The sequence below is a fragment of the Schistosoma mansoni genome, chromosome 1 (assembly GCF_000237925.1).
Source record: "Schistosoma mansoni strain Puerto Rico chromosome 1, complete genome".
NCBI classification, from domain to species: Eukaryota; Metazoa; Platyhelminthes; class Trematoda; order Strigeidida; family Schistosomatidae; genus Schistosoma; species Schistosoma mansoni.
The window spans coordinates 9,354,901-9,379,324 of record NC_031495.1 but is presented as its reverse complement, the minus strand read 5'-3'; the positions used below and the strand labels follow the sequence as shown (position 1 = coordinate 9,379,324).

The following is a 24,424-nucleotide window of genomic DNA, read 5'->3' as shown; positions in this document are numbered from 1 at the left end:
TGTAACAGAACTTAAAAACAATTGTTTCCGTAATATATATATATATACCAAGATAACTTGAGGATAAGGGGTATATTCAGTAATAACATTTCAAAGTTGGCGGTTGGTCGGCCATTAGTTTACTACCTCCTTAGATTTTGTTGACCGACAATGACACACATTCGTTTATGAAAGAAGACTAATACAGTAAAGGGAGAGGAAGGAACGTAACAACACTGCAAGAATGTGTACACATTAAGAGTTAAATCTAAACATCACAACATTGAGGACCGTTCTAAGAATGTTACACAGCTGGATTTATTGAAAAATATGTATATTTCTGTTATTAACGTAAGGATACTTGTTATAACGCTAGGGTTCTGGTTATAACAGTCCTTTCACTTTCTACACGTATGTGGGACATTAATTTACCTTAGACGAATATCTACACTAGATTCCCACCCAGTGTCTACTCTACAGGACTTCAACACAACTCAGATCAAGAACACGAGATTAGCCTGACTACAACGTCAATATATTTCCACACCGAAATCCGACATAAGGAACAGTCAATCAATGACAGTCCATCAATAACTTTCCAGATAAGGGAATATATAGATAACACATATAACACCTGTCATCCTATCTAATGTCTGACTCATCAAGACAACCAATCACTGTCATTCTCGCCCACACATCAATTTCATACAACGATATTATTCATTTGACATATAATAGATGAAATCTGGCTAGTCGTAGAATCAGGGATGTGTGTTTCGTTCCATTTTTCACTCGCCAGCTAGGTGTACCTGCATCTCGGAGTTGATGCTAAGTCCGGGACTCGAACCTGGTACCGTTCACTTTCAACGCCTTAACGTTATTCACCTGACTACTGAGTTTAGATAGCCACTGACTTGTGAAAACCAGTCTCGGAATAAGCATCAACCCTGGGATGCAAGTATATTCATCTGATGAGTCCTAAATAGGATGAAACATGTATTCTGTATTCCACTGTTAGCCAAATTATATTTGTCCTACATTAAATTGTGCTACAATAGCTAGGCGATTCGCACAGGATGTAAATATTCCAACTAAGATTGATCAAATTACAGTCAAAATACCAACAAGAGGATAATTTAAACCACTTTACATTGAAAGAAATTTGATTAGTTTCATCTTTCAATTAACAGTAGAAGTTACCTGACCTAAATTGATTGGTTTGTATTTAGCCACCGCAAGATTAATTTCCACCCTGTTCAAGAGAATAAAAAATCAATACAATTACAACAAACGACTAGAATATAACTTAGATTACAAGCAAATGAAACAATAATGATCGGTACAAAAAAGGACAGCTTTCATCGTGAATGAATAACTAAAACAAGAGGTACTCTGATAGCATGAAGTGTTGACTTGCAGAAGTGCACTTATGGTTAAATTCTGAGAGTTGACGCAGAGGCCTACTGCGAGATGTAATGATGGACTAGCATAATAGGTAAGGTTATAAATAGTAAGACGAAACCACAGAATTACTTCATGAAATGATTATTAAACCAAATCACATCAAGAGCTATAGACGTTCTGGCTAGGGTTCGAGATAATTGTAATCAATGTCTGAAATGCATAGATGACATGACTTCAAATCGACTGTAATACAACAGTAAGACTCGTTTCCAGGACGAGTAGTTCACAGTTTTCATTTTTAAATTTCATTTGTTCTTTCTAAACCAGAATTCCTTTGTTCAGTTTTTACTATCATTAGAATTACAATTTAGATTTCATCGTTTTTCATTCTATTGATTTTCCTTTGTTGTCAAGTGGGGATATATGGACTGACAGAAATTAGTACCAGATCATATGTTCTTGATGACTGAGAAGCAGAGATAAGCAGATAGAACAACGCACAAGTCAATAGAAACACAGAAATCTAGACGTAATAGCTCCGAACGTTACATTGGATTCAATCAACAGAAACAAGACAAAATGAACAACCAAGACACAAGTAGACAAAGAACAAATAACTATGGTTGCAATAGATCTATAAAACGCGGAATAAATCCAATTGTTTTAGGTTTGAAACATGCCTCCAGCATTAATTTTCTAAAAATTGCGAATACGCCATGCAGACAAGTTACAACTAACACTAAACCTAGGTCCAGGATTTCCTCTTACATATCTCCAACCACTTAATATCTCAACACATTATAAGCAACCACGAGTCACTAAGATCCGTGCGGACGACGCAAATTTCGGTCGATCGAGTTCACTCAGCATTAAAGACTAGGCAAGCATGACGTTAGTCACTACAAAGTAATCAATTCATATACATCTTAATAGTGAATGCTCAAAGCTTTAAGTTAAGGTTCATAAGTTTAAATTATCTAACAGAGAAAACACACTAGTATCTAAATGCTTTCATTGCAATTATCAAAACTCGGTTAAATATTAAGAATATGAACAAGTTGGTGAAAGTGAACGAGTTTTTTTAATTAAAGAACATTTCAAACGTCTGATTGAATACATAGATACATACCAAATACTGGGTTTTTGCTTCAGAATACGAGCAGCTGGAAGAATCATAACAGATCGTGTTTCATTAGGGATATCTGTACAATTCTCTTTAGCCTAATTAGAATTATAAAAGAGAAAAGTTATGCCATTAATATTACACTGATACACATAAACAGTCGATAAATTAATATATATTTTTATCAATGAGCACCTAGACACACAATAAGGGATCAGGAAAATATTTACACTGAGTAGTGTTTACAAACATTAATAATCCCGAAGTCATATTAACTGACCACATAGACATGAAAGGATAGGTGTTTACGAACTAAGACTATTATTCGTTATCGAGTCAAATTCGTGTTTTGCATAATCTCAGTAGGTTTCTGATCACTTCAACTGTTATTTTACAGTTGCTCGAGACGAATCCTCAAAAATCAAAATTTTTTACGATAAATATACCTAAGTTTCTTAATTGACACATAATTAGTCGTTAACAGGTTTGCTAATTACATGTTATTACAAACTTATCAACTTAGATGAACGTACTGCGACGTTTATGACTTTTCTTACTGAAATTAAAAGTCGATTACGTTTGATGCTAATCACAAGCTACAGCGATTATTTCACTCAACAGCTGGCAATGAGAGTTGACTAAACTCATAATTGTGTAAGAACAGATAACACAGCCTTTCAGGCTATTTTACTACGAAAAAATGTAGCCCTAGTTAGTTGTTTTTATACATTCCTCTAAACTTTTCCTATTTCACCCAACTGTTCTTTTCTAAACATAGCTCTTCCTTTGTAGCATCGAAAATGACAAGGCATTCTGTTGGTTGTCTTGTGCCACGTCCCAAATTTATTAATGATAGTTTTGGGTGCTGATCCGTCCGATGTCGATTGCCTTTTTACTAATGTATCAATAATCGTGCAAATTTGTTACGATCCATTTTCGAGATAATGCAGGCAACTAACATGTCATTATCAAGAATAACAATCGTACTCGCCCACTCATTAATGGACAATCTTCTTTTTTTCCCTTTGCACACCTAAATTTATTTATTTATTTAAACACATAAATATTGGTACAAGGAAGCATCAGATAAATATGCGCCTCACAAATCTCATTCGATTTGTGTGAGGGCTGTGATACTGCCCAGGTGCCCAAACTGAAGCAGGTGGTTTTCTTAGGGGCCCACACCCGGAGCCTTTGACCTAAAGGTCTAACCCACAAGGCAGTGGAGCATCGTAAGGGGATACAGTCGCATGGTAGCCGGTGACCAACAGTTGGTTCATACGCCATTCGTTCCTTCAGGATACTGGAGCCCATGTACACCATTGGTTTGGAATCAGGGTTTTCCAACTCCCCTAGGTGGATCCTCCACATCCACCAACCCGGTTAAAGCGCCGGACATTCGCTTTTCGTCCTCTCACTTTTGTGAACAACACCCGTGGTGCGAGAAGGCAGTGAGTAGGACTTCCCTGGCAGAGGCTATATATTCGCGTGGCCATATGAGAGCATTTCGAGAGGGAGAGCAGACTCTCCCCACTCTCGGCCGTACCAGGGCATTTGGGGCACTCCTAAAGCCTGTCACCCAATAATGTAAATCATGATTCAAAGGTCAGACTCGATTATTGTTTCAAGATTACGAAGCCAATGATTTGTGCAGTGATTACCTCTTCAATAACAATGAGCTGTAGTAATCACTCCACTATTAGTTTAGATGCAACTTCGAATGTAGTTTACACCCATAGATAATTTGCTTCTTAGCTTGCTATATCTAAACAATTTGCACAGCTGGACTTACTTAGCCGTACATATTTGATAATACTTATTTTTTTAGAAACACTTATGGTCGTGTGACATGGAGAGCCAATCAGGAGTAGCAAATGATCAATCGACGGCAATCAGGAATGAACTAAAGGTCAAGTGCATTTTATTGAGTCAATTTCCTAAGGATAAACTGATATATATATATGGATGAGTATTTGTACATTCTATTCGGTAGTTCAATACACTTTCTCGCTCAAGCAGTCAGTTGGGGGGTTAGTGCTTACTATATCGTGTATTAGTATCAGATTTCGGATACCACACCTTACAACATCGAGCCCTTGGAACTTATCATTAAGGTTAAAGAGAAAAAGCAATAAATAGAATAATTCGTAAATACGATTTAACAGTACCATAGATGACTGGAGAATATAACCGATACACACACACGCACGCACAAACATGTCGAGTTAAAACAGTTTGAGTATTGGATAGAACACACAAACGACTGAAATAAACGAAATATTAAAAAAGAACAACTGTTCTAGAGTTCATTTTTATTGAAATTTCAAATATTTGTTAACCATAAGGCATGGATCAGTACCAGGAATATGACTAACATATACAAACACTTTATACATTCAGTACAAAATACTATTTACAAAGAAAATATACAATAATGATGATAATAATAATAATAAAAGTATATTTAAATTGAATAAGAGAAAACTAACTGGTAATTACAAACAAAATAGAGTATACAGGATTCTTATTGTTATTTTACTGCTGTTGTTATTAATACTACTGGACGCTAATCATATCGACAGTGAAACCCCAATACTGATTTGTAGAAATAACAACACAAGCAATCTCTTGATGAGTATACATGAAACAGATACTTTTATTATGATTATTTGACACCTTTTATTCTCTTGTGAGATCTTTCTTTCATATGTTTTTTGTGCTTCTTATGAACTGATGAAGATAACATTGAAGGTGAACGATTCAAAGAAGATCTCCTGCTACCACTACTAGTATGCTTATTTCTTTTAGATTTTCTATGACTGTGATATTCAGATAGACGGGAATTTTTATAATTATTTTTAGATCGAGATGAATGATGATTCCCTATTGGAGAAGAGGATCGTGAATGTGAAGAGATCGAGGTAGAAGATTGTCTTCGCACTTCACGTCTATCACGATGATGCTGATGACGATGGATAAGAGATGAGTTGTTGGAATGTGATCTAAAATGCAGAGAAGTAAACTACATAGGTATTGAACAGAAATTAGAAGTTAAATGACCAGTGTTTGATGTCTCCAATTAATAATTGGTAACAGCTTGACAATTCACATAAATATTTTACAATTAATAACACTTAGATTTCACGTCCTACACGCCACTAAGCTTAAATCCGTCTACACAAAAAATTCTACATAAGTGTCAACAATAAATCAAGAAATCTCCAGAATATTTTTCACTACTGAAAACAAATTTTATTTATTTATTTATTTAAACACATAAATATTGGTACAAGGAAGCATCAGATAAATATGCGCCTCACAAATCTCATTTGATCTGTGTGAGGGCTGTGATACTGCCCAGGTGCCCAAACTGAAGCAGGTGGTTTTCTTAGGGGGCCACACCCCGAGCCTTTGACCTACAGATCTGATCCACAAGGCAGTGGAGCATCGTAAGGAGATGCAGTTCCATGGTAGCCGGTGACCGACAATTGGTTCATACGCTATTTGTTCCCTCAGGATACTGGAGCCCATGTGCACCATTGGTTTGGAATCAGGGTTTTCCAAGGTGAACTTTCCGTGTCTACCAACCCGGTTAAAGCGCCGGACATTCGCTTTTCGTCCTCTCAATTTCGTAAACAACATTAGTGACACGAGAAGACAGTGAGTAGGACTTCCCTGGCAGAGGCTATTATTATGTTATGGTTTTTTTCTTTCATTTTAAACAGGAGAGGGTACTAAGAACAGATCAGGTTATTTAGCTTCTTGTCATTAAATATTTGTTTTTTTTTCTACAAGATATCCTCAATGACATTTACCTAATTCTTATTTCCGTAATAACAATTGCTGTTACCTAACTGGTTGTTATCACTATCAGTTTGCTATCTTAGTTACATGGCTACAAGGTCATTGCATATCATTATGATAAGTTATTCCTTTCCAATATTTTGACTTTTTTTATGGAAAATAAATTTAGCCTGAAAGTCTTGTTGTAGTGAACGAGAACACCAGTGGGGACAACCAAATGTATTATGATACAACATTACAGAATATCTTGGTAAAATCTGGGATCCATATAGCAAATAATTCATTTGCAAAATATCCATCAATTGTCTCAGACCTTGTTGTTCCTTCGTTTGCATATCAATCACTCTCTGTTCTCGTTCTCTTCTTTTCTATTTTCTCAACCTTCTGCCACCACGCATTCCACTTTCGATTGGCGATACATACTACTTATATCTGTCGACATCAGAGGCACATACCACAGTCTTCTCTACTAGCCGTGTGGATTATCAACGTTGAAGCGTTGTTATGTATCAGACATCTCGTCTATTCGAATTACCATCAGTTGGGTGATCTTACAAAAATCTTCAATCTTATATAAACAGAAATTACCGTCAACCAACTGGGAGCTCCATATATCGATATTTCACATACAGAATAGATATTTCTGATATAATGATTAGAAAACATAACAGTATTACCACCAATTTTCATAAGCTTAGAACGTGATGTATATCGATTCACTTATCAACTTTAACCACAAGCAATCAACACGTAAATTCAAATGAATAAGCACCTAATGTACTTTACTATAGTCACTCTTACCGATAATAATTACAATGGAAATTAAACGACTATTTATAAAATTATTTATTGTCGAATTGGGGATGAGCAATATGGCTACAGCAAATCCCATATTTTGATAAATTCGCATTACATTATTGAAAAATAAGGAATTTTCAAAAACTATTATGACTTCGTAACAAACAAATGTAAAATTAGATCAAATTAGCTAATAATCATTCAAAGATAAGCTTACTTTACTGTAGAAGGACGTCCACGATCACCGTGACCATTATTATCCACTGGACTAATAAGTCGACCTACGTGACGCCACAAAGTTTTTTGCAAATCATTACTGGTTTCTCCAGGATTAAGAAATACATGTAGAAAATTACAATGAAGGTCTCCTTTAGGGCATTTACCTCGATGATAAAGACCTAAACAAATTAGTAAAGATAAGACTGATATTTATTACTGATTAAAGAGGATAGGTTTTGTTGTTATGAAATAAATGGAGAAATGAAACTGTGGAAATGTGATACTACAATTTTATTATAAACAACACTTCAAGAAGCGAATGATTAACACCCAACTATCTAATTGTATACAAGTAAAAACTACGGGAAAATGTTCGGCGGATTTCCCTTGACTGACAGTACTAGACATTGCACGAACCTAATATGCATGTGTTCGCGCAAAAATTTATCGAAAGTTACCATCATTACACTTAGTTTCCAACATTTGCTCTTCTTACTCTGAACTGATTATGAAGTATAGAATAACTGGTTGAGTAACAACAATCATAAACTACACGACTTTGAACTATTTTCAATTGTTAAGACCAAATATACGGAGATCATCAAAAAGAATTTAGTTACACAAGTATTTAATCAATAACAGCGCGAAGTCAATCGATAACCATAAAAACAATATTGATGGTCTGGTACAAATCAGTAACTTATAATCCAGTTGTACGACAGAAGTTTATTTAATGCACTAAATGACAACTACTCAAATATTTACGATAAAATCAATAAAAACCTAATGAGACAAATTAGTTTCTAGGATAATTATTCTCTGTGTTAAATCTGCTTAACACACATGTCTTCCCCTCTCGCCCCTCTTTATTCATTAATTATATAACTTAATAATGTTCAGCAGTTCATGTTATTACTATCTGTTTTTAGAAACCGGTAACGAGCTGCTAGTCACTAAAGTTAGTATATTTATATTTATCCAGTTTTTCGATTCATTTTCTTCCTCGCAACTGAGTTGCTTTCCTGAAACTTGAAAAACCACTACAATCATCATAAAAAGTGCGGGTGTTCATAAACAGTTGTTTACCCAAGATACTTCAGATCCGTTGGCCAGACACCATCAGCATTAACCTACTGTAGTAAAGAACAAACCAGCTTCCAGCTGAAGGGGAAATTACCAAAAGACGCCGGAAGTGGACAGATCCCACTACATGGAAATCATCAAGCTCCATCACAAGCCAAGCCACAATTTGAAATCTTCAGAGCAAAAGAGGAGACAAAGATAGAGTAGGCTAGATATCCCTAATTAGAGGCCTATACAGAACGTGGAGTAACAGGCATCAAGTAAGCACATATATTACACACTGAAACTATTTACACTGAATAGCCTGCCTACCCTGAATATGTTTGGTTTATTTCGTTAATTCCTAATACATGTGTGTTATTCTCTAATTTATAGTACGTGTTGTAATTTCGTTCTTTGGAGGACAAACCTCACTTTTGACTATATTCCTGACTGCGTAACCGGTATCTGGACGCCACACAATTTGCGATCGGTTAACTTTATTGGTTATTTTTATACAACCACCCCCTAGGTAAATTTGAACAGTGCAAGAACAACAAGGTTAGCAAAATAAAATGAACTCATTTTATTTCACAACTGATCATCTGAGTTCCAAACAGGCTAAATTTACAAGGTGTAGTGTGATTGTAAACAAAAGTTAACACAATTTAGTCAATGAAGTTTAGATGTTTTCGAAAGAGAACTGAAATTTATAAACGGTACAGAATACAAAGCATAGTATCAAACATAGTTAAGATTAATATATATTTATATATCGAAAATAACACCAATATAGAATAGAAGAGCCAATGTTACAGTTGTTGGTGTTCAAATTTCAGAAAAAAAGATTACGCAACTGTAATAAAGATAATAAATGACTGTATAACTATTCAACATAATTAGAGACAAATATGTGAGCGTTAATAAGATTAGGTAAGAGATGGAAACGGTGTTAAAAAAAGAATTGTTTGATCACAATTGTAGTCATCATGGAAGAGAAACGTTTATTATGCTATCTTCTCGTAAACACAGGTCAGATCGGAAGCGTTTGCCAGTGCAAAACGGAGCAAAATTGACGTTATTTTGAATGAACAGCTGGTACGGGACTTTATATCCACAATTCATAAGGTACTTGGCGATTGCACTTGTAAAGACCTTACTATCTTTCAAACTAACGCTCTTCGGAATTTGTACAAAAAATTTGGTCGAAGCCCTTCTCTATGTCTTTCCTGTACATTTGCTACCATAGATACACGTGGATTCATATATCCAACTGGAGGTGATTTCGGAAGGGCATAGATCTAACTTTAAATAGATTGACGAATATTTGGTGTAATATGGTAAAAACAATTAAGCTACAGTGAAATTCCTTTGCAATGTCGACCTGGTTCTTACATCAATTTTTTGGAAACCACGTCTAGCTTGAACGAAAACCAGAGGAAGACAGGTTTTTTTGGAAACAGTCGGTTTTTCACTGTCTTTAAGATGACCCTTTCTATATTCTGCAGTCAATTTCTCTAAGTATCCATTTTCCTTGAGGTTCTTTTAGATGATTGCCAATTCGTCATTCATTTTGTTGTTCGGGCAAAGCATCCTATCTCCACAAAATAGGATTTTAGACAGACATCGTTTGCAACTTGAAGAAATAAACTCATTTTATTCTGCGAACATTGGTGTTCTTATGCTGCTTAAATTTACTGGTCAAGTTGTTTTCCTTAATAGTATCGTTTCCAAGAAAAATCCTGTATTTTGATGTCGAGAACTTTAAGTATCATTCGTTTTCTGGATCAAAATCTTGGACAGAATTCTATACTTAGCATGATAATAAGTATATGAAAGAGAATGGAAAAGAGACCGTTCAACCCACCACAAATAGCCTCTCTCCAACCACCGCCCAATCTGACCACAGTACACGTTAGTTTACGTCCAGCAAACCAACGACCATTGCAAGCTTCAGCAGCATCCCATGCTGCACTTGGACCTCTTGAGAATTCAACATAAACTGAACCACGGAGATGATCAGCTAAATTACGGCATGTTCGGATGACTGAAATTTTGCCCCATCTAGATTCTAATTCCATACGAACATCATGGTAGAATTCATGATAATCTGAGAGTAACTGACTTTCATCTACTTCAAGACCAGAATCTGAAATTTCATTGTTTAAAAACAAATCTAATTAGTCCACAATTACAATTAACCTGCACGAAACCTAAAACCTATAATGCTAATTCTTGTTGATGAATGACTAAAATCACACCTAGTTTTTGGTAGCTTAGTGATCAAAACACTTGACTTTAAATCACAATAGGTTGTGGGTCCTAACCCTTCCTCAACTAATTAGATTTCGACAGCTGAATAATGGTATTAGCCTTTATACAAACAGTATACCTTAAAGTTGATCACATAAGTCTGTATTCGGTAAATGAGTTAACTTATTTTTATTATTCATAAATTCCGCCTAAACACTATATTTGTTAACTCAATAATTTTGCCATTAAAATAAAACTATTTGTTGTAGGTACCAACCAACGAAAGAATATAATCTTCCCGGCCTACTTACATATTACTATTTATTCCATAAACATTCCGCAGCATGCAAACCATTGATGATGCACTACAACATGCTAGATCGTTGCTAGTCCTATGCATATTTAACTATTTATCATATATGGCGTAATCCTAATCTAAATTAATGTATACTAACAACAAAATACACTTAGTATATGAATTGAGATTGTAGAATACTTTTGAGATTACGAATCGAACTAAGCCAAAAAACTGTTGGGAACCTAGAAGTATAGATAGCCGTATCGTCCTTAGACTCCCCAACAGTGAGCCAGTGCTACATTTTTTAACAAAGAGAAAAATTTGCCTTCAGTCGGTAATAAAATCACAAACCTTGATCTTCTGAACTGGTATTTTTTGTTAAATCTAGATGATAGTGTGTGAACATTTTAGGGATTTGTAAAACTAAACAAGAATTATCTATTGGTTCGTCTAAACCACCAACATCTTGATCATCAGCAATATTGAACGATTCAATAATATCATCATATCGACTTGGATATTGATGAAGACGAGAACAACTACAATGATTGATTGAAGAGAGGAAAATTTGAATGAGTAAAATAAATAAACATGAATGAATAGTAAACAATCTGTTAAATACTAGAAAAAAAGAACCAACAAATACGTTATGAGACTGATATCCTGGTGATAGAAAACAAATATTTTATAATAGAGTAAATGGAATATGGCTAGCAATGGAATCCAGACTGAGCGTTTCATCCTGTCTGGGATTTGACAGCTGGGTGAACATTTTATGTTGTTACTCCGAGTGTTAAGAGAGCACATAATTTCATCCTTTTATTATACATCACAATCATTGAATAAAGATGTGGTGAAGACTGTTGACAAATTAATTTCAGCCCATTTAGTCCAAAACGCACCAATTAGTGCTTTTCAATAATCTACCATGTTAACAATAATCTGTTGAGAACGGATAAATTCTAAATTTAGTAAATTGCAACAGCAACATCTTCGATAACTTTTTAAAACAATGTTCTGCATCCCAAAAGGGACATGCACGACTACGTTCCTTACGACGGCCAGCCTCCTATATTCATTAAAAAAATCATCATCCCTTTTATAAAAAGATGCCATCATACACGTAGTGTATACGAGGTGTATGCTACCTATACCTGTCGACATAAGTAGTATATAACACCAATCAGAAGAGGAATGTCTGGCAACAGAAGGTTGGGAAGATCAAATCGAAAAGAACGGGAACAAAGTAATTGTTATGGCAATGAAGGAATGATGAAGTTCGAGATATTTTATGGAGGATTTGCAAATGAAGTATTGAACGCATGGTTCTCACATTTTACTAAGAGGATTTGGTTGTCCCCATCTGTGTTCCTGTTCATAACATAGATATCTCCTTCCCGTTTTGATAAGTCAGGATAAGGTGAGTTCACGATTTATCTAACTCAGTGTAACACTTTAATCGGTATGATATTGGGGTTATATTTTCTAATATAACATTGCTTCAAGTAGATATATTTGAACCAATTAGCCATAAATTCTGTTTAATATGACAGTTGTGAACTTCCATCTACTATGACAATTATATTATTTGTGTCATTCTAGGTGAACGTCGTGTTTTACAGTAATCCTGTATACCTTTTTATTCACATGATGTGTATTAGTTAATCGTTAGACGAGTAAAATGAATATAAATGAGTGTATTTGGCTCAATGAGGTCATGTCTTCGGAGAGTCAATAAATCTTTGTTGTACCAGTCTTTTTTATTCTTACTTTTGCGTAGTGCGAATTACAGTGGTTTTCTTTCCCAAGCGTAAATAACAAAACTGCGAATACAACAGAGGTGACACGGCAATAGCACCTTTATATTTCCTTGACTTGAATCCCCCTGATTTAATTACTCTGTCCCTACATCTTTGAAATAGTTAACTCATTTTATTGTAGGGATTTGTAAAGATTGTAATATTTTCACAGTTGAAATCATGAGTCAATCTCAGCTAGAAAACCCGGAAGAACTGGACGGCCGTTTCATCCTAGTATGGGACTCCTCGGTGGTGCATATTCATAATCCCACACCCGAGACTTGAACCCAAAACCTTCGGTTTAGCGCGCGAACGCTTAACCTCTAGACCAATGAGCCGACACACACTGGTGTTAATGTCTACTTTCAATCAATCTATGATCTTGCCCAACCCTTCATTCATTGCCTGAGGTGGACGACTGTCTTATTCCCGACACGGCTTAGACTCCACTGGCCACAGTTTCTCACTAGAACTCCATTGCTTACATCTGGAAGCTAGTCACTAGCGAGCGCATGAGTGTTATTTTCCGTTACTATTTCATACATAACGTAATCTCTGATCACGAAATCTGGACTGGTCATGCAATAATATTATTATTCCCTTTACCCGACGGCACGTACAACCTGATTCAAGCACGCGTTATGAACTAGTCATTTGAATATCTAAAAAACACTAAAAAGCTTATTTTAGTGGAGTAAAAATTCTCATTCAGATATTCGTTTTTCCTAAAAAAAACGAATAGAGAGAAGTCATACTTTTTGCAATTAGTATAGTGATATGTGGTGTCCGAGAGTTGGTATTGAAACGCAATCTTCCTATGCGTGAGTCCAATCAGGTAGCCAACTGAAAAAACTGACAGTGAGAAAGTCTATTGACTAACGCAATCAGTATTTATATATACGCATATATAAGTTACCAGTAGTATATTTCATTCCTAGTAAATGTAAGCTATTCCTTGGATGATATAACGTATATTTATCATTCGACCGACTACTGACTGACTTAATGCATCGATTAGCTTTTCATCATGGTCATGTATAAATGTTTTACAAGTATAATAAAATCAGTATCGTTCAAGTTATGTGTTCGATAACCAGTATTATTTAAAAAATTAAAAGTATCCCTGAAAATGATGACAGTGTACTATGAATAGAGATATATACCACAGACTACTACTACGTACTACAAGTCACGAATAAAATGATGTCACTCACAGAAAACCATATCGACATGCTCCTGTTTTGCGGAAAAAGCTACATTTTTCCATCACTGTAGAAACAATGGCACCATGTGGTACTTGCTCAATTACTGGAGGAATAGGTACGGGTGGTGGAGGAAGATGCCAAGGTGGAAGGTCTGAAGACTGTTGTTCATGAACGTCCTAAGAAACGAAACCAATACTTATATGAATGCGTAAAAATTAAGGAATCAATATGATAAACATCTCACACTAAGTATCATGCTTAGATTTGGGAGCAAACATCACAATATTGTATGTCTTCATTCATAATGTCTAGTTTATTTCTGCGCTCCCGGTAGCTTATCAGCCTCAAACTAATTGTTCAGAAAGACGATATTTGCTAAGCTAATTGTCACAGAATACTGCACAAAGTACTGTTGTGACTAGTACTAAACGAGAATCTGACGATAAAGCAATAAAATTTTCATATCTGAAATTGCACCAGAAATAAGAATAGTGTATAATAGTTATATGTTTATGTTGCGGATTTTCTAGAAATCTTGTTCAAACCGACCAAGATTAGTTGGAAATATCATGACGTCATGTTCAGTGCAAATTTACGAAATAGGATCTCTACACAGGTTATTCTAAAGACAACTACAGGAACATGGAAATAATTTTGTATTAACTATGACAACAAAGTAATAATATACCCATCTGGTTAATATAACGAAATATTATCAAAGGACAGATAGAAAAAAGTTTTATGTTCAATAAAATACAAACCAACTAATAAGTTCTACATCGCAATTCACATACTTTATTCATCAGTGAATATTTAATGACGATAGGAGCTCAATGTAGAAGTTGGAGAATAGTTGAACTTTACTCCAAACCTCCAACCCCCAAGACGTACAGCCTCCAATCGAACCCATTTGGACTACAAATTTTATTATTTGAATCATTAATATGTTCATCCGATAAAACAAACACTTCCCTTTAATCATGACTAAGGTTGTATGTTAAGAAAAGTTTTCGGTAACAAGACAATTATATATATATATATATATATATATATATATTAAAGTTTATGCGGAAACAACCCTCTTAGCTATTCTTATTACGGGTGCTCACTTTACAATAGTTACCTTATTCCTGTGATCAATAAAAGTGTACGCCTGCTCTCCTCATTTTAATACTTGGATTTCAAAGTCATGAGTGTTCAGGTGTGTGATTGTTACTAGTAAATTGAATCGGATCCTAACCAGAGAAAGCCTTAGAACATTTAGGTAGTTGAGTATTAAGAAAACTTGTATTAGGTAATATCAACCTAAATTCACGTCCCGATTGACAATCTGTTATCGTATAATGGTTATCACTCAGAAAATAACATCTTTCCAAATAAGAGAGTCATATCAACCTCGCAGAGTAATATTATGCAACTGTGAAGTGACAGTTGACATTAACACTGGAATTTTCAGAATACATAACTAATGTCTTAATCACTTGAAGTTTAAAGGCAGATAAATACGATTTTATATAAAGACAGTCCGCTAGCTATCGATCTTGGATAAGTAATATGGACAATTTATCGACAGACGTATTTTAAGTAAAGTACAAATTGTTAGTATTTTCCATTAAACATGCAAAATTTTCACGAAGTTGGTGTTTTAAAAAAACACCTGATGGACTGATAAAAATAACAAAGCAATTATGATATTTCACCATCGTGAAACAATGAGAGAGGATACGTTAATATTCTTGTGAATAAAAAAGAATGATAACCATAAGAACTCCATGGAAAACCTGTGGTTTTGACTCAGGAATAAATTTCTTGGATTCTATTTGTTTGCTTTCCCATTCTGCTTTAATTTTTCGCTAGAAAGAAAAAAAAAGCAATCTACTATATAGCAAACAAATATATTGGTAAACTGATAAATTGACACAATCATATTTTTTATTAAAATAATTATTACCATTGCTTGCATCGTACTGAAAGAATTTAAATTTGACTTAAGTGGTCGTGTAGTCAGTCAGCTCTTGTAAAAGTGGGGACTTAGGTTTTTACATAACATACATATATCTCTTCGTTATATGCAAGGGGATCGAGATGAAAAATCGATTTATGATAACTGACAAAAAACCGAAAACACTAACGATTTTGTAACTAACATAACTCATTTCAAATCGTGATAATCCCGAATAGGAACAATATGAAAAAAGTGTACTCTGAGGAGCCACTAATACGTTAGTTTCAGTAATGATGCGCTATATTCTACACAGAATCAAAGAACCGTTCAATACCAGCACAAATCACATCAAATAAGGTCTCACTAGTAGTGAGTCAGCCATGAACAAGGTAATTCCAGATATCGTTGGAGGGCGGTTGCCAAGTTCCAAGTGCAGTGGAAGTATATTTTTTTCTCGAGAAACTTGAAAAGGAAACCGGATTAGAATTGACCACACAGACTTGGGAGTGTGACCGCAGAGCACAATGGAAAACTGCTTAGGGCTCGTCACACATGACCATTTTATGAGTTAGCTCCGGTACTTCAAAAGGTCTTACTTTCGGAGACGGAAATCCGTAGGATAAGATGGGGTGCAACATTTTCAGGGTTGACCATTTCTAACCCATTCCTTCCTTCGTGAGAAGGCAGAATCGCTGCAAATGCTGGGTGTCACATCTCTGTACAATCAGCAGTACTACTTTGCTCACAGACCTTAAGTTTCCATTTTTACTCTTACCTTTCTTCAACTAACCTCCCTAGCATGTAAAGGCCTAAATGAAGAATCGTTTCAACCATTATACCTCGATTTTGTCATTACAACGGGCAAGCTTAGCCATTATGTCACGGTAGCAGTTGTCGTCAGGATAGTAATAAGCAGTCTACAAACCACGATTTACCCAGGCTTTACGAGTCAACAAATCACTGCCTGTTCGTGTCTACAATAACAAGAAACCGCTTATCTACAAAACACCATAGTTCCGACTATGAGGCATATAGGACGAAACATAATTTATTGATTATCTTGGAAAGATTACAGGTAGTGTAACTTTTTCCAAGGTAACACGATAATCACTCACTCAATATTGTAGTTTTCTTGAAAGGAGAACTAGATTTTGATCTAGTCGCTTACGATGTACTCAAGAGATTGCCATGTAAGGTTTTATTTCTAGAATATTGACGGTGAATCGATTAACTACGTTAAGGTCTGTGGTAAAATTTTCTATTAGAAGTGATAAAAGCGCACAGAATCCGAGACGCCTGAACTGAAAGATTGGTTCGTTCTGAATATGACTTGCAAATTTCAGTTAAACCAGTTTGATAAAAATAAGACATTAAAACTTTTTCCGAAACAGATAGATGCTTTTTAGCAAAGCTACAAGTAATTAAAAGTCCCTGATATGCAATTAAAGTTTAATTAGAACGATAACTCGAGTGGATAGGCATAACTAAGATCTTTCATGTCCAGTTAAGTAAGAGGGTACATTTAATTTTCATACTAAACTGATAAAAATGATTTATAACTAACATTTAATGTTAATTACAATATGGCTGACAAATGTTAGACTACCCTCGTGATAAAAGGTGAAATCCATTAACGTACAAATTCATGTGATATGTTGTGAGCTGGGCTTTAATTATTACTTGGCTGTCGGAATATAATTGAGGTACGATGCAAATAACAATAAGCTGAACTATAGTTGAAAGCGTGAGTCAATTGGATAATAATAATAATAATAATAATAATAATAATAATAAGCTGAACGCTTAATTCCAAGATGATTTTAACACAGTTTACTTCCGCAATAGGTGACAGGTTTAACGACTAATCAACTAACTTAGAAAGGAAGTCTAACCAACCCCGATGAGCTGATGGCTAATAAAATCTCGACATGGATACAAAATGCCTATGTGAGATTTTGCCAGTCGGAACTCCCGTCTGGGATAAACGAAATTCTAATGTCGTTGAAATCATGAACCGATCACTGTTAGACAACCACTAAAAATCTGGAAGAACTGGACGGCCGTTTCGTCCTAGTATGGGACTCCTTAGCAGCGCGTACCTACGACCCTGCATGCGGGAATCGAACCCTTGACCTCTGGTGTTGCATGCAGACGCTTAACCTCTAGGCCACTGAGCCGCCATCCAAACGAGTTAATGTCTGACTGTGAACAATAGTCTTCTGAGGTGGTCGTATGTACACCTAATCATAGGTTAACTAAATGTATAATTCTGACCGACAAAAATAGGTCTAAAAACTGTTATGGGTGGTGAGAATAAGACCCTGGGGCATCGACTGACAGACAACTGCGATGTGATGGGGATATCTAGGTTAAAATTCACAAGATAATTGCAATCTATAATTGTAGAATGCAGTTGGCATCGCTCAAAACTAGCTTCAGTGACATTATATTTATTAACTTCCCTTAAATGCTGATCATATTATCATCACAAACTCTTCGTTTATTTGTTTTGAGGTTCGTACCACAACCTTGTTCAACCAATTTGAAGTATAACACCAGACTAAGTGCAAAACATGGAAGTAAAATAATTATGGTCACCAGTCAGTCAGTTACAACGTAGAACTTCGTACGTACGTACATCAGTTCAAGTTGCCATACCATATTAGCACACAGATGAAGTTGTCGATTCAAATCCCATATTAGTAGAAGTAGGAGAGTATAAGTATTATGTGAAAGATAAGGGTTTGAAGATGTTATTGAAGGAGTATAATACAGTGAAATAAATTTGGAAAGAGAAAAAGGATACGGACATGAAGAATTCAGAAGATTAGAATTCGGCAGAACACAAAGAGTGGATGCACCTTCGCCATTGCAAACGATTTTGAGCCATGTCATTCAAGGTCTCTAACCATCGGTTGCTATCATCTCGCGAATCCCAACCAGGTAGTCTACACCTACCAACATGGCCCAGTCCACTTGTCAGCGACTTCATGGATTTATGCCATGTTTTGGTCTGGCCGCCCCTAGCTTTCTTCCAACCTACTCCTACACCATAAAACATCGCACGTCGGGGCATTCGGTGGTTGGGCATACGTAACACATGTCCCAGCCATCTCAACTGATGAAGTTTCACTACTTCATCAATCGATTTGCCATCCTTACCTAGTACCCGTTTCCTAACATTTGCATTACTTACCCGGCTGTCCCAGGATATACGAGCAATGCATCGAAGACATCTATGAAAGAAAACTAGTAGCCTACGAATATCCTCTACTCTTATCGGCCATGTTTCACTGCCATAAAGTAGGACGGAACGGACTGCTGCACAGTAAACCCGTCCTTTGGTTGCTAGACGGATATCTCGCCTACGCCATAAATGGCGCAAGTTGGCGAAAGCTAGACGAGCCTTCTCTATCCGTGCTGAGATTTCGTCACACACCAGACCACAAGAGCTGATGAGACTCCCAAGATAAGTGAAGCTGTCAACACGCTCAACTACTTCACTTCCTATCATTAGTTCAGGTGTCGATGCAACCCAATCCTGAAGTAACATTTTGCACTTTGAGGGAGAGAATCGCATCCCGAACATGCCTGCATTGTTTCTTATAGTGGCCAGAAGACTCTGCATTTTGTCAGCGTCTTCACCGAATAAAACTATGTCGTCGGCGAGCATAATTTACATAATTTACATCGGCCCTAACCAAATAAGAGTTGAAATGATGAATACATAGATTTTGAAGGCCAATCTCTCAACATTTTAGCATCTATTATATACATGAACGCTGAAATATACATGTACTTGTATTAAGATATTTTAACGATTTGAATATATCATGAAAATATCGAATTTAAGTCACAGACATGGTAGATTTCAGATACTATATACACCAGTGAATCATAAAAACAGAGCTATTAACAAAAGTCGATACGATCGTACCTGAGTCTCCTCCTCGCGTTGCTTTAAGAGGATTTTTTGACGATTGTTTTCTTCCCACTGACGTTGTGCTTCTCTCTCACGTTCTTGCCAAATTTCCTCATTACGCTCTCTAGAAAAAGTTATATTATAGTTCAAATTGTACCGTTCTTTAGCTTCAAGTGCGGCTAACTCCAACTCCTTAGCCTGTTGTGCTTGATAAGATGGAGATAATTGGAGCCGATTTAGCTCTAAAATAACGTAAACAAATAAAATTCGTAGTATACCTTCAATCTCCCTCTCTACAATTTCCTTGGCTAATTCTTGACGTTTACGCTTTCTTTTTAGCTTCTTAAGAAAAGCACGTCGGGCACGATGTCTGGTCATAAGCAAACCAATCATGAATCAAGCACATACGACATGTGAGACAAATCCATTATCCGTTAGACATTCATTAGGAACTAACCAAGCAATTAGGTGAATCTAGTTCAGAAATTTGTTAAAAATAGGAATAAATGCAACTATATATATATATATATATATATATATATATATATATATATATATATATAGTATTAGATGTTGATAACACTGGTCAGCCGAACAGGATTGTGGGTAGGATTAAACTATACTGCCGAACCAATCAGAAGCTTTCGCGGGTTTTCAAGGTCACGGTGCTAAGTTCGGTACCTGATGCTTACGTACGATCGGTTTACAGCGGATTTTAGGGGAGACGTGATAATGCAGCGTCTACAAGAGAAGTGATTATAAGATTTTGGCGCGAAATTCAATTATCCATTTGGATAAATAGAGTTTTGGCATTATAGCTGATGTCAGTTCGTGATGAAAACCCTAAGTATAATTCCTAGCCTTAACCATGAACTGTAAATCATAATTTGAATTCTTCTTACAGGTTTATAACCCTCATTTGGTCTTAGTTATTATTTGACACTCTCAGAGTCACTCTAGCGTCACTCAAAGGTCATTCATAAATTATAGTCTCACCCTTAACCCGAAACCTTAACTCTAATCCTAAATCGTAAACCATACCAATATACTAACATTATTGAAGCTATGTGGTCGAGGCTAAAATAATTTTTGAGACCTTATCATGGTTTCAGATGTCGACTACTATGAAGCCATATGGATGTGCTCCCGTACCGTATGCACCATGATTTTAGAACTTCTGAATCTATATCTGACCTTCAGAAGTTTTTGACTCATGTAAAAGAAGTGTTTCCACTTTAATTCTTTGGTTTTGCATAATAAATTTTTACTGTATACTAACTGTCTTCTGATTGTCTAATATTTCTCAAGGTCATTTAAGATTCGTTCAAAGGTCGGCAGTTTAGTTTAATCCTACCGGATCGTGATTAAATTTGGCTTAATGACTTAGCTTAGCCAAGAAAACGTCATAATGGCAACCTTGACATTAATAGGTATGTTGATATTTTCTGATCTGCAGTGTCAGAACTGAAACCGACGCATCTTCATCCAAGGTTTCAGACTGTTCTTTCCGGCTACTTCTAACTGAGATTCACCTATTTGATAATTTTTAGCGAACATTCAGACAAATAGGCAGATTACAGAACAATAAAGTTTGGAGTAATCCATTAATACGTACTCTCAAGTGTAAACAGAACTAATCACAGTATGGCAATTAGTGTACACATGGATTGCCTAGTCACAATGAGCCTACGAGGGCATATAACAACAGAAAAAAAGCAATGTTAGACGTTCGCCTGCCAAAAAACAATCACCTCTTTTGTCTACAGCCTACATTGGTAGTTCTCTATTGACTTTCAGTATCCTTTTTTTCTTTATTGATTTGGAAAAAAGGAGATCATTTTGTTACGTTTCGAGATATTTAACTTTTGTTGCACTAATCATAGCAAGAGCTTAAATTAGGACTCATTTTTATCGTTCAGAAATATTTGGGTTTGCGAAATACATTTTTACGTTTATCACTTCAGCTTTCAGTAGTTGATGTCTTTTCTGATGCAATATATATGTATTTATAATTACCGAGAGTTGGGATTGGTAATCTTTTCAACAGTGTTGATTTAATTGCCGCCTCGATCGAGGCGGCAATTAAATAATGACTATTACTAGAGAATCGATTCTCTGGTAATAGTCATTATTTTTTACTTTTCGCGACGTTTTTCAAACATTTTTTGGTCTTAACATACCCGTTAAAATGTTCGTTCAAAGCTGTCGATATGGTCGACCATTATCTATCCTCTGTTGAAGATGGCGTGCAATAAAATGGCGTAAAAGATGGTTCCACAAAGTTCGTGCCAATCTATCACCGGCTACGTATAAACTTTGCTTAAAACCACCTTCAACCTAGTTAAGTGAAGAATGCTACCTAACGAGGGCGATTCTCCTAAATGAATTCACGAAACCTCTCATTTTGGTGAAGAAATTTCCGAATGACGATGCTTCCTCGAGGAATCAGACAAGGAGAGTATGAGTGTGATAGCTAGTGCTGTTAACTCAGCTCTTACTATAGATCGGAAGAGTGAGACTTCCAATGTCAATACGCTTGAAGAGGAAAAACTCCTGTCCTTACTGTTGTTACGCATAGTCGAAAAACGTGCAAGGTGAAAAAAATTACCGACGTCCAGCGCCAGAATTTAGGTTTGACGTCTTTTACTGATAGTGAAACTTCATTTTACCAAAAACAACTAACGTACTGAAAACAAGCGCCGATCAATTGTCAACCAGACCAGTTACGTATACTTTAAAAGTGACGCGAAATATCCTATTTCAATGTCCATGTGTTCTGCGGTAAACTTGTTTAAACTAATTGCTTTATTTGTTCTGGGCATCGTTTCAAACCTTTGATAGTATCCAACAGACGACAGTATAGCTACTCTACTTTACTATTTGTCGTCACATTGGCAATTATTTATTTTTTTTATCTTGTCATCTGAATGAGTGAATATGTCCGAGGATACTAGGGTTACTAGAACCAGTCCCTATCCCATTATCAAGCAGAAATTTGAATATTTTCAGTTTGGCGATAATAAACACAAATTAAAATCTTAAGCGAAGACGACTGCCATAAGTAAAAGCGACTAGGTTAATCAATTAGTCATTCAGTTAAAATGAGCAGATCGAAATGCAAGAACCAAAGGGATGATGGAGATAATAATAAGAGGTGTGGAAATATAATTTAGGCGTTTCATAGAGATAGTAGTAGATATGTTACGAGATATGCATCAGTTACAACTAGTTCAAACGCTAGATAACAAGTAACTCATGAGTACGTTTTTATCAAATCTGTTCTTGAAACTATCAACTGAACAGAATACGGTCACCCTGTCTATGCGAACATGATATTTTACATCAGCCTTCCGTAATAAAATTAACAGATCGGCTGAATTTTGTTAGCCTTCGGACCATGTTTTGCAGTGAACATCCACTCTCCCCTTGAAGTTATTCACTGATCGGTCTGACACTAATCCACGGGTTGACACTCTCTAGTCGTCAACTATTCTACGGGAATTACTGGTACAATGAATCCGTACAAGCATCTTACTCAGTCCTGTTTAGTGAAAGGCTGAAAGAAATATAGCCAATAATACGGTTATACAATGGTACTAACAATGACATCCTGGAGAAAAATAGAGGAGAAAATAGTGACTGCTGGAAATATTAGAATATAATAATAATAATAATAATAATATAGAAATCTCAGGGTATTTGAGCGTATGTGGAATCCCTAAGCTGCCCATTCAAAGTTGAAGAAATATGATCATATTGCTTAGCTAGCAGTTCACAGCTAGTAGTGTCTGTTCGCTGTAAAATTTTCAACGCCGACGTCGGAAGTGCATTGAACTTTCTACTTTTGGGTTGCTGATTGGCAAGACAACTCACTGACATGTGAATTAAGATAGTTGGGACCCTAAGACGTTACCAGATAGGATTTTAGAATCAATCAACTTATCGTTGATAAGCCGATTTATTGTAGCCCACCAGACATGGTGGGATTTGTTGCCTATAACTGTAATTAAAGTCCCGTTATCAAAAATTACACGAATGTAGAAAATTATTTTACGAATATTTAACAAAAGTGACGATTCTTCCAGGTTTCTTTATGAGAACATGAAGTCTAAACTGCAATTTCCGAGAGCCCACGCAGTTATCAATAAACTCCATGAACATGGATATGCCTTCGTAGAACCCTCGTCTGTTGAAGCCTACTGAATCAGTGGCATTGCGACACTCTGTCTGTGCATGTATTTGTTGCTGTGTATGGGACAAGAGATGAAGGTTGTTTTAGGAGTCGAAATCGTCTAGCTGCATCTGGGCTGTTGGCTGTATTTTGTGCTTCCGCAGAAATGTGGTTGTTTTCATAATCCGTCCAACAACCAGAAGATAAAACGTACAGGTAAGCAGGCTTGTCTAACACCTATCTTGGACTGAAACAAGCCAATGAACTATCGTCCTTGCAAGGCATCCAGACAATTTGATTTTATGGAAACGATAACTCATGCACTGCAAAGGCGTCAGTGATCCATCTTTTAGGAACCTGAGTTTGAGAAAAAGTTACGTTCGAACGATCATTCTTCTATGGCCCTAACACTAAAGTGTCATAAACGGCAATTTGCTTGTTG

General features: G+C 35.9%; 1 protein-coding gene across 1 annotated transcript in view; it reads right to left on the bottom strand.

Annotated features, from left to right (window-relative positions):
- Smp_123750 (putative kynurenine aminotransferase) overlaps positions 1–20,189 on the bottom strand; it is a gene marked incomplete at its 5' end in the record, with an annotated part of 32,602 nt that extends 12,413 nt beyond the window's left edge. The window contains 10 exons of the mRNA XM_018793177.1: positions 1,180–1,231; positions 2,513–2,604; positions 5,181–5,508; positions 7,326–7,506; positions 10,257–10,538; positions 11,292–11,479; positions 13,954–14,120; positions 15,726–15,797; positions 19,827–20,053; positions 20,090–20,189. Coding sequence (XP_018647715.1) covers positions 1,180–1,231; positions 2,513–2,604; positions 5,181–5,508; positions 7,326–7,506; positions 10,257–10,538; positions 11,292–11,479; positions 13,954–14,120; positions 15,726–15,797; positions 19,827–20,053; positions 20,090–20,189 — 1,689 coding nt within the window. The remainder of the gene's footprint in view (positions 1–1,179; positions 1,232–2,512; positions 2,605–5,180; positions 5,509–7,325; positions 7,507–10,256; positions 10,539–11,291; positions 11,480–13,953; positions 14,121–15,725; positions 15,798–19,826; positions 20,054–20,089) is intronic.
- Between the last annotated feature and the right edge of the window lie 4,235 nt (positions 20,190–24,424).